The sequence below is a fragment of the Cebus imitator genome, unplaced genomic scaffold (assembly GCF_001604975.1).
Source record: "Cebus imitator isolate Cc_AM_T3 unplaced genomic scaffold, Cebus_imitator-1.0 Scaffold263, whole genome shotgun sequence".
In the NCBI taxonomy this organism is placed as follows: domain Eukaryota; kingdom Metazoa; phylum Chordata; class Mammalia; order Primates; family Cebidae; genus Cebus; species Cebus imitator.
The window spans coordinates 1,451,893-1,467,476 of record NW_016107578.1 but is presented as its reverse complement, the minus strand read 5'-3'; the positions used below and the strand labels follow the sequence as shown (position 1 = coordinate 1,467,476).

At 38.7% G+C, this 15,584-nt stretch overlaps 1 protein-coding gene across 4 annotated transcripts in view; it reads right to left on the bottom strand.

The window, feature by feature from the left end:
- Positions 1–9,336: 9,336 nt before the first annotated feature.
- Positions 9,337–15,584, bottom strand: part of ZNF699 (zinc finger protein 699) — a 14,609-nt gene continuing 8,361 nt past the window's right edge. For all 4 annotated transcript variants that reach the window (XM_017500064.2, XM_017500062.2, XM_017500061.2 and 1 more), the window contains 3 exons: positions 13,006–13,116; positions 12,110–12,293; positions 9,337–11,454 (listed from right to left, as the gene is read on the bottom strand). In XM_017500064.2, coding sequence (XP_017355553.1) covers positions 9,990–11,454; positions 12,110–12,293; positions 13,006–13,116 — 1,760 coding nt within the window. In that variant the 3' untranslated portion in view covers positions 9,337–9,989. The remainder of the gene's footprint in view (positions 11,455–12,109; positions 12,294–13,005; positions 13,117–15,584) is intronic.

The following is a 15,584-nucleotide window of genomic DNA, read 5'->3' as shown; positions in this document are numbered from 1 at the left end:
TACCTTGTCAATATCTCCAAGGGAGGACCTAATAATCTACTTAAAAACAAAAACAGTTTTATTTATTAAAGTTTTTATTTAAAATAAATAAAGTTTTTATTATTTTTTTTTTCTTTTTGAGACAAGTTCTCACTCTGTTGCCCAGGTTGGAGTGCAGTGGCGCAATCTCAGCTCATTGCAGCCTCAATCTCCCTGCCTTAAGTTATCCACTCACCTCAGCCTTCCAAGTAGCTGGGAGTACAGGCTGCACCCCCACGCCCTGTTAATTTTTTTATTATTTGTACAGACAGGGCATCACTGTTGCCCAGGCTGATCTAGAATTTGCAGCCTCACGTAATTCTTCCATGTCAGCCTCCCAAAGTGCTGGAATTACAGGCATGAGCCATCACACTTAGACTTTATTAATATTTTTATTGTGATAAAATACGTCTAACAAAATTTACCATTTTAAGCGTAAGACTCAACAGCACATTGCCAGGCATGGTGGCTCATGCCTGTAATCCTGGCACTTTGGGAGAAGGAAGTAAGCAGATCACCTAAGGTTGGGAGTTCGAGATCAGACTAGCCAACATGGAGAAGCCCCATCTCTACTTAAAAAAATCACAAAAATCAGCCAGGTCTGGTGGTGTGCACCTGTAATCCCAGCTACTAGGGAGGCTGAGGCAGGAGAATCACTTGAAGCTGGGAGGTGGAGGTTGTGGTGAGCTGAGATCCTGCCACTGCACTCCAGCCTGGGCAACAGAGTGAGACTTCATCTCAAAAAAAAAAAGAGAGAGAGAGAGACTCAGTGGCACTATGTACATTCACAATGGTGTGCACCATTAGCACTATCCATCTCCCATTCTTTTTCATTATTCCCGAACAAAAACTTTATAGGCATGAAATAATACCTCCTCTGCTTCCAGGCCCTGGCAACCTTGATTGCACTTTCTGTGTCTATGAATTCCCTGTTCATGTTTCCTCATATAAATGGAATCATACAATATTTGTCATTTTGTGTCTGGTTTATTTCACTTAGCATAATGTTTTCAAGGTTCAATCACGTTGCTTTTATTTATTTACTTTCAATAGCAATGCAGGTCTTACTATGTTGCCCAGGTTCGTCTCAAACTCCTGGCCTCAAGCAATCATCCCACCTTGGCCCCCCAAAGTGCTGGGATTACAAGTGTGAGCTATCATGCCCAGCTCCGTATTGCTTTTGGGATCAAATGCAAAAAATCATTACTGAGGCCAATGTCAAGGAGCTTTTTCCCTATATATATTTTGGAGAAAGTTTGTGGCTTCAGGTCTTTTTTTTTTTTTTTTTTTTTTTTTTTTTTTTTTTTTTTTTTTTTTTCTGAGACGGAGCTTTGCTCATTACCCAGGCTGGAGTGCAATGGCATGATCTCAGCTCACTACAACATCTGCCTCCTGGTTCAAATAATTCTCCTGCCTCAGCCTCCTGATTAGCTGGGACTACGGGCATGCACCACCATGCCCAGCTAATTTTTGTATTTTTAGTAGAGACGGGGTTTCACCATGTTGACCAGGATGGTTTTGATCTCTTGACCCTGTGATCTACCCGCCTCGGCCTCCCAAAGTGCTGGGATTATAGGAGTGAGCAGGTCTTACATTTAAATTTTTAATGCACTTTCAATTGATTTTTGTATGTGGTACAAGAGTCAAATTTCTTTTTCTTTTTTCCTTTTTTCTTTTTCTTTTGCAAATGGATATCCAGTTTTCATGCCACCATTGACTGAAAAGACTGTCCTTTCCCCATTGGGTATTCTTAGTGTCTTTGTTGAAAAATAGTTGACTCACATATACGGACTTATTTCTGGGCTCTCTATTCTGTTCCATTGGTCTGTGTGTCTGCTATTATGGCACTAACATACTGTTTTGATTCAGTAATTTTGTAATATAGCATGAAATCATGAAATGTGAAGCCTCCACCTTTGTTCCTCTTTTAAAAATTTTTTAATCAACAAATAGTAATTGTATATATTTAAGGGGTACTATGTGTTTTGATATATGTATACATTATGGAATGATTAAATGAAGCTAATAACATACCCATCACCTCACATACTAGACAGGAACAGAAAGATAAATACCATATGATCAGGAGCTAAGCCATGAGCACACAAAGGCATAAGAATGATACAATGGACTCTGAGGACTCGGAGGGAAAGGGTTGGGAGGGAGGTGAGGGATGAAAGACTACACACTGGGTACAGTGTACACTGCTCAGGTTATGGGCGCACCACAATCTCAGAAATTACCACTAAAGAACTTATTTATGTAACCAAACACCACTTGTTCCTCAAAAAGCTATTGAAATAATAGGAACACATGATCTCACTGATATGTGGAATCAAAAAAGTCAAACTCTTGGCAGCAGAGAGTAGCATGGTGGATACCACAGGCTGGAGGATGGGGCAGGGAAATGAGAAGATGTTGGTCAAAGGGTGCAAAAATTCAGTTAGATAGGAAGAAAATTTCTGGAGCTTGATTGTACTATATGATGACTATAGTTAATAAATTGCCACTTAAAAATTCCTTAGCTGTGGTGGCTCACATCATGTCTATAATCCCAGCACTTTGGGAGGCTGAGGTAAAAGAATCACTTGAGTCTAGGAGTTCCAGCCTGGACAACATAGCAAGACCCCATCTCTACAAAAAGTAAAAAATTAAAAAAGAAAGTAAAAAATTAGTCAGTTATGGTTGTGTGTGCCTGTAATGCCAGCCACTCAGGAGGATTACTTAAACCCAGAAGTTCCAGGCTGCAGTGAGCTATGATCACAACACTGCACTTCAGCCTGGGCAACAAGCGAGACCCTGTCTCAACATTAGTAACAATAATAATTCAAAGAAGTTAAAAGAGAAAATATTGGCAGAAGAGTGAATATACATGCCTTCTATTTTACAGTAAGAAAGTACAGAAACATTCCCCAGACATAATATCCACTTCCATAATACATTCAGGCAATGATGATACAACCATCTCACATAAAGTTGGTTCAAACAGTAATTTTCAAATACTCACCATAATCCCATCAACCATTGTATTTCCATATCCTCCCAATCTAACTGTAGCCCCTGTTAGGACTCCATTACCAGGTCTTGGAACCAGAGTATGTGAGGCTCCCATGTCAAGAGTCCCAGAAATGTCTTTTCTCTACCTCCTGACCATTTTATCACTTATGTGAATATGGTCTTGTGTGACCAGCCAGAGGTTAGGCAAAGGGACCCCAGTACCTCTTGTCAGCCCTTATCTGGATTAGACAGCCCCAGATGTCAATGTGGATAACAATGGCATCTATGTCAACGTTTTCTTGTGAAGAGTAAATGCATTATACCCATAAAGTGCTTCAAATAGTGTCCGACACAGCATAATCTCTCAATAAACTGTTTTGATTGCTCAAACTCTCAATATTTATACACTTCTAACAATATATCAAATATGGCCAGGTGTGGTGGACACTCCAGCTGGGGCAACAAAGCAGGATTCTGTCTCAAATAATAATAATAAAATAATAAAAACTTAGGATAGTGGAAGAAGTGTTTCTGATCCCACATAAATATAATCCCTCTGTCCACCCCAGCCATGCTAGTATCACTTCCTATATGCATTTCTGGTGGTACTGACTGGCTTTAATTTTATTTTATTTTTGAGATGAAGTCTTGCTCTTGTCACCTAAGCTGGAGTCCAATGGTGTGATCTCGGATCGCTACGACCTCCACCTCCCAGGTTCAAGCAATTCTTCTGGCTCAGCCTCCCGAGTATCTGGGATTACAGGAATGCATCACCATGCCCGGCTTATTTTTGTATTTATTAGTAGACACAGGGTTTCACCATCTTGGCCAGGCTGGTCTTGAACTCCTGACCTCGTGATCCACCCACCTTGGCCTTCCAAAGTGCTGGGATTACAGGCATAAGCCACCATGCCTGGCTGAGTGGCTTTAATTTACAGCCAATGTTGATAATTTATCTGCCCAAGACTAAACACAGACTGGTTCTTATCCCTCATTTTTTAACACCTTTCAGATTTTTACATTATTAGCCAAAAATTTTATGATTGAAGAAGATAACAGAAACACAGCTAATTGAGAAGCTTCTGTGGGTATTTTGAGCCTCTTAGAGTGGGGTGCTAGGTTTAGAAGTCTGATTGTATTTCATAAGACTTAGTGTGTATATGAATTTGAAGATAGAGCTGAACAGAGCACTGTGTCCTATATACACTAGTAGAATACCTACATAACTACTCATTCACTTTACAAATGTTTGTGTCATTATGAAGTGTCAGTCACCATAAAAGAAAGGAAGAAATGCAGGACTAGTTATAAATTTGAGTTGGAAGTACAGAGAAGATAAGCGTGTCATTTATAAGGGTGGAACAGGTATGATAAGGATGGCTTGCTAAAGCAAAGTTCTATTTGCAGCAATGTTATTTTTAAGATGATTACTAGCTATGCAAATAGATGTTTGGAGCTCAGAGGAGGAGTCTGAGCCAGGGATTTGAATTTGGGAGTTGTTGGCCCATCTGTGTACCAGTCAGCTATTGCTCCAAAGTGCTGCATAACAAATGATCACAAAAATCCCAGAGGCAAAACATCAAGTATTTATTTAGCTCACAGATCTGGAAGTTGATCTGCATTGGGCTTCACTGAGCCATTTAGCTACTCTTGTGTCTGTAGTTGTGCCAGAAGTGCTAAAGTGAGCAAGCCCAACTACACAAGCATGTTTAAAGCCTCTGTTCATATTTTACTGGTTAACATTCCATTGCCCAAAACAAGTCACATAGCAAAGGGCATGAAAAGGAACAAGGAAATGGGGCCATTAGTTTTCTAGAATCTGGTAGTGAAAGTCAAGGTACCTGGACCATGAGATGAAACCACCTTCTGAAGGAGAAAGAAAAAAAAGACCTATTGAAAGAAAGGTTACAGCCAGGCATGGTGGCTTACACCTGTAATCCTAGCATTTTGGGAGGCCAAGGTGGGCAGATCACTTGAGCCTAGAAGTTCGAGACCAGCCTGGGCAACATAGCAAAACCTGTTTCTACAAAAAATACCAAAAAAAAAAAAAAAAAAAAAAAAAGCTGGGTATGGTGGCGCATGCTTGTAGTCACAACTATTCAAGAGGCTGAGGTGAGGGTCACTTGAGCCCAAGAGGTCGAGGCTGCAGTGAGCTGTGATTTAATACAGGCTTTCAGGATAATTTCCAACTTTTATGAAACAGTAGAAACCTGATACAAAACAGACAAGCATAATAAAAGAAATTGGCCGGGCACGGTGACTCATGCCTGTAATCCCAACACTTTGGGAGGCCGAGACAGGCAGATTATGAGGTCAGGAGTTCCAGACCAGCCTGACCAACATGGTGAAACGCTGTCTTTACTAAAAACACAAAAAGTAGCTGGGCATGGTGGTGCACATCTGCAATCCCAGCTACTTAGGAGGCTGAGGCAGAAGAATTATTTGAACCCGAGGTGGAAGTTGCAGTAAGCCACAATCGTGCCACTGTACTCCAGCCTGGGCGACAGAGCGAGACTCCGTCTTAAAAACAAAAACAANAAAAAAAAAAAAAAAAAAAAAGAAAGAAATCAAAGGACAAACCAGTCATCAACATAGACACAGAAATACTTTTTTTAAAGTAACAAACTGAATCTAGCAAAAATGAGAAGGCGAATAAACCATATCCAAGTGTGGTTTATTTCAGTAATAGATGTTATTTTACCATATGAAAATCAAATAATATATAATTCACCTTATTAAGAGATTTAAGGATTTTTTTTTTCCAGACCTCTCAGGGATGATAAGGATTTCTCAAAGACCCTGACACATGCAGAGAAGGCACTAGATAAAATCTAATGTCCACTCATGATTTTTACAAAACAATCTTGACAATCCAAGAATAAAACAGAATTCTCTTAATTTGATAAAGGTTATTTATAAAAAAAACTTCTAGGTAGTATCATAGTTAATGGTGAAATATTAAACATGTTTCCCTAAATTCAGAAACAAGGCAAAGATATTCATTTTCATCATTTCTATTCATTACTCTAAAGAAATAAAGCAAGAAAAATAAACAAAAAATAAAGTTTAGAAATTAGGTAAGACTTTCTTTTATTGGTATTAACAGGATTATATATATATAAAAAATCCAAAATAATCCACAAAGCATTTGAATAAATAATTGGATTTATAAATGTCCCAGCTATAAAGTCAATATACAAAAAGATACTGCAATTCTATGTACTAGCCAAAAATATTGAAAAACAAATTTAAAATATTTACAAAGTAAAATATTCCACATACTTAGAAATAAATTAAACAAATCAAGACTTCTACAATTAAAACTTTAAATTGAGAAAAGTTAAAGACAACCTAGGTAAATGGACAATTATACCACATTCATTAATTGGAAAATTCAACATTGTAAAGATGTCAATTATCCTTAGGTTGTTTTATAAAGTCAATGCAATCACAAGCACAGTACCAAAAAATTTATTTGTGAAAATTAATCCTGAGATTGCAAAATTAATTTACAAAACATGGGAACACAGAAGGCAAGACAATCTTAAAGAATAAAAAGCTGGAAGGCTCTCACTACCAGATTTCCAAAAATATTACAAAGCAACATAAATTAAGATAGTACAGTAATGGTGCAAGGAAAGACAAATGAACCAAGGGGCAGAGATTGCCTAAGCAGAGGGGAAAAGTATGGTCTCTTTGATAAATCTATATATACACACCTTGATCCTACCTCACGTACTACAAAAAAATTATTCAAAATAGATCACAGATCTAAATAAAAACAATAAAGAATATAGAAGAAAACATAGGAGAATAGATTCATTATCTTGGTCCAGGCAAATAATTCTTAAACAAGTGTCAGATCTCAAGTTGATCTTTACGCTCATTAAAGACTGAGCAGAAATCTTTAGTGATCTAAAGACATGTTAACAGATCACATTTGACTTTTCTAAAATGCTATCTAGGAACCCCTAGCAGAGTTCCCAGACTTCACAGATCCCACTTGCTGCTAAGACCAGCATGATAGCTAACAATATTACCACTATTTTTAGATCCTACCTGTCCACTGCTGCCTTCTCCCCTCTCCATATGTGTCAGAACTGCCAGAACTCTGATACAGTCAGTGTAGACTCTAACCCAGTATCTGGATAAGCACGGGCGCTAACCCTAAACAAATGAGAGTATTACATTCCCCAGGCCAGTGACTAGAGTACAGCAGGCAAGTGAGCCAGTCACAGCCAACCAGATTCAATTCTGATAATCATATTGGAACTGTTCAAAAAAAACAATCACTCTTTTCTCCCTGAGACTTTAAGCTGGGAAAATAGCAGCCAGAGTTTCTAGGGCCTGCTATGAAGAGACAACCTGCTTGGAACAAAAGCTAATGCGAGAGGATACACAGCCAAGACAGGGAGACAGAATTCAACTAGATAACGTTTTTTTTAGTCCCAGGATTCAGCCATGCCTGAAGCTTGTTATACCCAAGGACTTTTTAGTAATAAATTATTTAAGCCAATGAATTCCCTTTAAAGAGTGAAAAGACAAGATGGAGATTGGGAAATGTTATCTGTAATATATGTATATATAATATACATATTTTATGTATATATGTAATATATAATACATGGTTTATACACATGTATGCATGTGTACCTAGATATAGATACACATATATGCAATAAAGGGCACATAACCAGAAGAAAACCCTTCAACTTTTCTTTTAAAAAAGGAACCATAAATCAGTGAAATGTTTCAACAGGTGCCCTCACAAAAAAAATCCAAATAGCCAATAAGCACACTGAAAAGTACTCAAAATCATTACACATCAGGTAAATGCATGCTCTGCTGAATGATTAAAATCAGAAAGTGCTGGCCAGGTGTGTGAAACAACTACAACTGTCATACATTGTTCTGGGGATTCTTGGTGGAACCAGTATTTTTTTGAAAACTGGAATACCTACCAAAACCAAACTGAAAGTCTACCCTATGATCAGTAAATTCATTCCTGCACATATAGCACATACCAAGATAAAGAAGCCCATACATCTATCAAAAGAGCAATTAAAAGTCAACTACACATTTTCTTGAGCAAAAGAAGCCAAAACACATTAACTGTACATATTATATTTTCACATTTAGATGAAAATCAAGAACAAACACACCAAGTCAATTATAGTAAGAGTCAAAATTGTGGTTGCCCTGTGGAGTAATTAATCACTGAGAAAGAGGATGAAGGAATTTCCTAATGTCCTGGAAATGTTCTCTGTTTACTAGGACGTATACATACGTGAAATTTCATCAAGCTGTACATTGAAGATTAGCATACTTCATGCATGTTAGCGTATGTATAACATAATAAAATAAAAAGTGATTAAGGGCAAGTAGTAGAATAATACTGTTAAAGGGAAACTATAGTCGTAGTAGAGTTATACTTTTAAAGGGAAAATATAATACTACAGCTAAAAGTGCCTGAAGCAATTCATGTTCTTACATTAAGGAAAAAAAGCAGTAAAATCTTTTCTGTTTGAAGGTGTCAAGTATAAATCTTCCTCCATTAAAATGGGATGACACCCTGTGGATGCTTACCTCAATTACTAAGGGTAACCCCTCTCACTCTCCACAGCTCTTACTTTTGAGACTTGCAAAAATATCTTTCCCCATGAATAGAGTGACATGATGCGGTTGGACTCTGTAAGACAGACTGCAACATAAGAAAAATGGCAATCCCAGAGCTTGCCAGAAAATCCAAGAAGCTGTATGTGGTGATAGCTGTAGAGCTGCTGCCTCAGAGGACACTGAAGTCAAGCAAGCATTTAATGTTCAGTGTTTTATTTTGTTTTTGAGAAAGGGTCTCACTCTGCCCCTCAGGCTGGAGTGCAGTGGCATGATCATAGTTTACTGCTGCTTCAAACTCCTGGGCTCAAGTGATCCTCCTGCCTCAGCCTCCTGAGTAGCTGGGACTACAGGTATACACCATCACACCCAGCTATAAAATTCAGTTTTGGGCAAATATTGATCAATGAGTCCAACAATCAGAAAAATGAGCTGAAAACTAGGTGACCAGGCCTTTATACATCTGTCTCCCTGTCTGATGGCCCCACTAAACATAGCATAATGGCTTTTTCTTCCCTTATGCCTTTCACATCTCATATAAACTCTTTAGACAAGTCTAACACAACTGGAGAAAAAAGTGATTCTGGGAAATGTAGTTAATGTAACACAATTTTTATACTCAAAACACTGGATCCAATTCCCAGCCACGAGCAAGGACAAAGAACAAAATATAAAAATAGTATATTAAACAAATTTCTGCTGAGTTACTCACTAGACAGGAAAGGCATTTAACAGTAAAAACTGATCATCTCAAAACCTTAAGGCTTTTAGCAAAAAAGAACAAGAAAAATACTGAGTGGGCAATTTCCATTGTCTGCCATGTACACTAAAAGCAAAATACCAACAAAACCAAAGTGTCAATATTATAATGACTACCCACTTAAAGAACAATGAACATTAATTAGAAACCACTTTTTTTAAAAAGACCACTGGTGCCTATACAGAAAAAAATATTTCATATCCTCCATGGATCCAAAAGACTTTATAACGGAACTTATATTTATATCAGAACCAAAATGAAAGCACCTCATAATAAAAAGTATGTGGCTAGAGCTGAAAAGGTAAATTTATCACCTTAAATGTTCCCATCAGAAAACACTGGTAATCAGCAAGCCAGTTGTTCACTTAAAGGATGAGGCACTGATCTTCATTTCTAGTATGAATTTTCTTATACATAATAAGTAATGTTCATAAAGGCTTTAGCACATGATTTACATACACAGGGTTTCTCTAACGTGTCCTCAAATCTTCAAAATGATAAGCAACAATTTCCTACTTTCTAACATTCATAGGGTGTCTCCACAGTATGAGACCTCACAAGTTGCCTAGGATCTGAAGCTCTGCAGACATTCCCATATTCCTTACATTTGTATGTTTTCTCTAGTGTGAGTTTTCACATGTCTTCGAAAGTAGGCAGGACAAACAAAGGCTTTCCCACATTCCTTACATTCATAAGGTTTCTCTCCAGTGTGGCTTCTCACGTGTCTTCGAAAGGATGAGGGACAACTGAAGGCTTTCCCACATTCCAGACATTCAAAGGGTTTCTCTCCAGTGTGCATTCTTGCATGTACAGTAAGGTATGAAGAATGACGAAATGCTTTCCCACATTCCTTACATTCATAGGGCTTTTCCCCAGTGTGTGTTCTCATGTGGATCCTAAGGGCTGAGGGATAAATAAATGCTTTCCCACATTTCTTACATTCATAAGGTTTCTCTCCAGTGTGAGTTCTGATATGTACTGTAAGGTGGGAGGAACTAATGAAGGCTTTCCCACATTCCTTACATTCATACGGCTTCTCTCCACTGTGAGTTCTTAAGTGTTCGGTGAGGGACGAGGAACGACTAAAGGTCTTCCCACACTCCTTACATTCATACTGTATCTTTCCAGTGTGATCTCTCACATGTGCCCTAAAGGATGAGGGACAACTAAAGGCCTTCCCACATTCCTTACATTCGTAGGGCTTCTCTCGACTTTGATTTTTCACATGTGTATTAAGGGAAGTGGGAAGATAGAAGGCCTTTCCACATTCCAGACATTCATAGGGTTTTTCTCCAGTGTGTTTTCTCATATGGATACTCAAGGAGGAGGGACAATTGTAGGCTTTCCCACATTCCTTACATTTGTAGGGTTTCTCTCCGGTATGTGTTCTCACGTGTACAGTGAGTTTTGAGGACTCGCTGAAGGCCTTCCCACACTCTTTACATTCATACGGCTTCTCTCCAGTGTGAATTCTTATATGTATTATAAGGTGAGAGGAAGAACTGAAGGCCTTCCCACATTCCTTACATTCATATGGCTTATCTCCGCTATGAATCCTTTTGTGTTTGGAGAGTGAGGAGGAACAACTGAAGGCCTTCCCACATTCCTTACATTCATAAGGCTTATCTCCACTATGAATCCTTTTGTGTTCTGTAAGCGATGAGGAACAACTGAAAGCTTTTCCACATTCCTTACATTCATAGTTCGTCTTTCCAACGTGAAGCTTCATATGTGCCCTAAAGAATGAGGAACAACTGAAGGCTTTGGTACATTCCTTACATTCATAGGGCTTCTCTTCAGTGGGGGTTTTCATATGCTTCTTAAAACAAGCAAGAAAATGGAAGGCCTTCCCACATTCCTTGCACTCATAGGGTTTGCTTCCAGTATGAGACCTGATGTGATTCTTAAGGGACGAATGATCCACAAAGACCTTTCCACACGCGTGGCATTCACAGGATTTTACTTCAGTTGTTCTCTTGACTGAATTAAGATTTGGAACTTGGCTGAAGGTCTGTCCATGTTGATTTTCTTCACTACATTCATAGATGTTTTCTACCATAGGATTTCTTTTAAAAATAAAAGACACATTATTAGTAATAAATTTTTACCAATTTCAGTGAATGTGTATGTTTTCTGGCCTTCTGTCAAGTTATAAATTGAAAGTTCTCACAAAGCGCTCTACCACAGCCAATACTGTCGCCACGTTTTTGACTCACAGATTTTTCTTATAATCGTTTACAAGTGAAGTATGTGTCAAACATTCAAAATCTCAGTCTCATTTGTGGAAAAAATTAACTCATGAAAATTCTCAGCCGGGTGCAGTGGCTCACACCTGTAATCCCAGCACTTTTGGAGGCAGAGATGGCTGGATCACAAGGTTAGCAGTTCAAGATCAGCCTGGCCAAGATGATGAAACCCCACCTCTACTAAGAATACAAAAATTAGCTGGGCGTGGTGGTGTGCGCCTGTACTCCCAGCTACTCAGGAGGCTGAGGCAGGAGAATTGCTTGAACCCGGGCAGCAGAGGTTGCAGCGAGCTGAGATCATGCCACTGCACTCTAGCCTTGGTAACAGAGCAAGACTCCATCTCAAAAAAAAGAAAAAAAAAATTCTCAAATCACAATCTTTGATCCAGGCTTATTTATACATATATATTTCTTAAATTTCATAATATTTTAAGATTCTCTCCGGAGGCACTACTTTCTCATGCATGGCACTCACCTCAACTGCCTCTCATGGCTTTTGTTCTGATAATCGGTACCACAGGATTCTTGGTTTTCATGTAAACTGGAGAACCAGGAATCATTCCTTTTGAATCTTACTATTTTCTGTTCATTGGATATTTTCTCTCCACAAATATCTGGTGGGGCAACCGATTCATTAGCTTTAAGTTGAGTCTCAAAACCTGTAACAAAAAAAGTGAAAGCTTCTGTGAACAAAGGACTTTTAGCAGAGTGGCTATTTCAGGACTTTGGTATTGATAGACACAAGGGTCAAAATGGTAAGCAATTAACTAAGAAATAATTACATGAAGATTCAGACTAACATAACTAGAATAGTATTAGGAGAACAAAACAAAAATTGGACAAAATGCACATGACCAGGCTGGGCGCAATGGGTCACGCCTGTAATCCCAGCACTTTGGGAGGCCAAGGCAGGCGGATCATGAGAAAAGGAGATCAAGGCCATCCTGGCCAACATGATGAGACCCTGTCTCTACTAAAATATAAAAAATTAGCTGGGCATGGTGGGGCACACCTGTAGTCCCAGCTACTCAGGAGGCTGAGGCAGGGAAATCACTTGAAGTCCAGAGGCAGAGATTTCAGTGAGTCAAGATTGCGCCACTGCACTCTAGCCTGGCGACAGAGCGAGATTCCATCTCAAAAAAAAAAAAAAAAAGGCATATGACCAAATACTAACTTACAAAGAGGAAATATGGAAGGTCTTTGCCAAGAACAAGGAAAATGTGAGAGAATGACAAAAAGTCAAAATAGTCATCTGAGATATCTGTGGAAGATGAGCTTCCTCACATAAAACAAAGTTTATTTTTGTTTTTGATTTTCTTTTAAGTTGATTTTCCTCCCCCAACCAAAACAGTTTCTCTCAAGGGTTCTTGCCTTCCTGGTGCTCTCTCACACAGATGCCCTGGATAAGTTCTCTCTTCACTGTCTGCAGGTCTTCCTCTTGTTCCCACTGGGAGATCAGATGGGGTGTGTGTAGCAGATACCCTGCACAAGCAGAAAGCCATATCATGAGGGAAAATGATGAAGAATCACAAACATTTTCATAAGACAGAAACAAACCTTCAGTCTTCTGATATTCCAAAAGTGGATAACTGTGAGTTTAACTGCAACAAAATGTCAAATTTATTATTTTTTTTTTAAAGGAGAGGTGGCAGGAGGAAGTAGCCTCTGACATACAGAACTGATCTAATGTTCACACCTAGATCTCAATATCATTACAAGCTGGTCAGACAGTCACAACCAGGACATTTTGTTCTCCTACTGAATATAAATAATCTTGTAGAATACTAATCTTGGATAAAGTTACTATGAAATTATGATAAAATGAAACAAAACAAAGTTACCTTTAATTTTTTCTGAAGACTTTATGCCACCCACATATACTCAGTAATACAGCATGACTGAATAATACTATCAGCAACCAGCAATACTATCCACTTTCTGTCAGCAACCAATCTAAAGTGACTGCCTGTGTCACTACGCTGAACAATGTCCCCTCAAAATTCATGATCAAATGGATCAATGGAAAAGCACAGAGGGCTCAGAAACAAAGCCACACCAATATAGTCAACTGACCTTGACAAAGTAGCAAAGGCAATACAATGGAGAAAAGATAGTCTTTCCCACAAATGGTACTGGAACAACTGAACATCCACGTGCAAAATATAAATCTAGACACAGACCTTAGACCCTTCACAAAAATCAACTCAAAATGGGTCACAGACCTTACTGTAAAAAGCAAAGCTAGAAAACTCCTAAAAGATAACAGGAGAAAAATCTAGATGACCTTCTGTTTGGCAATGACATTTTTAATTTTTAATTTATTTTTTTTAAATTTATTTTAAAATTTTTTTAAGAGCCATGGTCTCACTTTATCACCCAGGCTGTAGTAGTGGTGTGATCATAGCTCACTGCAGCCTCAAACTCTTGGAGTCAAGTGATCCTCCAGCCTCCGCCTCCCAAGTAACTGGAACTACCAGTTCCACCACATCCTGGCACTGATATTTTAGATATAATGCTATAAGCATGATCCATAAAACAAAGAATAAGCTGAACTTAATTAACATTTAAAATTTCTGGGCCAGGTGTGATGGCTCATGCCTGTAATCCCAGCACTTTGGGAAGTCAAGGCAGGTGGATCACCTGCGGTCAGGAGTTCAAGACCAGACTGACCAACCAGGAGAAACCCCCTCTCTACTAAAAATAGAAAATTAGCTGGGCATTGTGGCACATGCCTATAATCCCAGCTACTAGGGAGGCTGAGGCAGGAGAAGACTCTCTTGAACCTGGGAGGTGGAGGTTGCAGTAAGCTGAGATCATGCCCATTGCACTCCAGCCTCGGCAACAAGAGCAAAACTCCATCTCAAAAAAAAAAAAAATATCTCCCCTGTGAAAGACAATGTCAAGAGAATGGAAATATAAGCCACAGCCTGGGAGAAAATATTTGCAAAATATATATCTGAGAAGGAACTGTTATCAAAAATATACAAAGACTGTAGCAGATATCATACAGAAAAAAAATATTCAAAGAACTCTTAAAATTCAACAGTGTTTAAAAAAAAAAGGACAAAAAATGAGCCAAAGACCTTTACAGATACCTGATACCTCACCAAAGAACATATACAGATGGCAAATAAGCATATGAAAAGATGCTCAATATCACAAGTCATCAGGGAAATGCAAATTAAAACAAGGCACCCCTACACACGTATTAGAATGGCCAAAATCCTGAACATTCACAACAACAAATGCTGGTGAGGATGAGGAGCAACAGAAACTCTCATTCATTGCTGGTTGGAATGCAAGATGGTACAGCCACTTTGAAAGACAGTTTTGTACTTTCTTATAAAATTAAACACCCTCTTACCATAAAATCCACCAACTGGATTGCACTCCTTTTACCCAAAGGAGTTGAAAGCTTACATCCACATAAAAACCTGCACACCAATGTTCATAGTAGCATTATATATAATTGCCAAACGTGTAAGCAACCAAGAAGTCCTTCAGTAGGTAAATGGATAAACTGTAGTACATCTAGACAATAGAATATTAGTCAGCACTACAAAGAAATGAGCTTTCAAGCCATAAAAAGACATGGAAGAATCTTAAATGTATATTGCTAAGTGAAAGAAACCAATCTGAAAAGGCTGTGTACTGCATGATTCCAACTATATGACATTTTGCAAAAGGCAACAACATTAGAAGACTGTAAAAAGATCAGTGGTTGCATGCCGGGCGCGGTGGCTCAAGCCTGTAATCCCAGCACTTTGGGAGGCAAAGGCGGGTGGATCACGAGGTCAAGAGATCGAGACCACCCTGCTCAACATGGTGAAACCCCGTCTCTACTAAAAATACAAAAAAAAATTAGCTGGGCATGGTGGTGCATGCCTGTAATCCCAGCCACTCAGGAGGCTGAGGCAGGAGAATTGCCTGAACCCAGGAGGCAGAGGTTG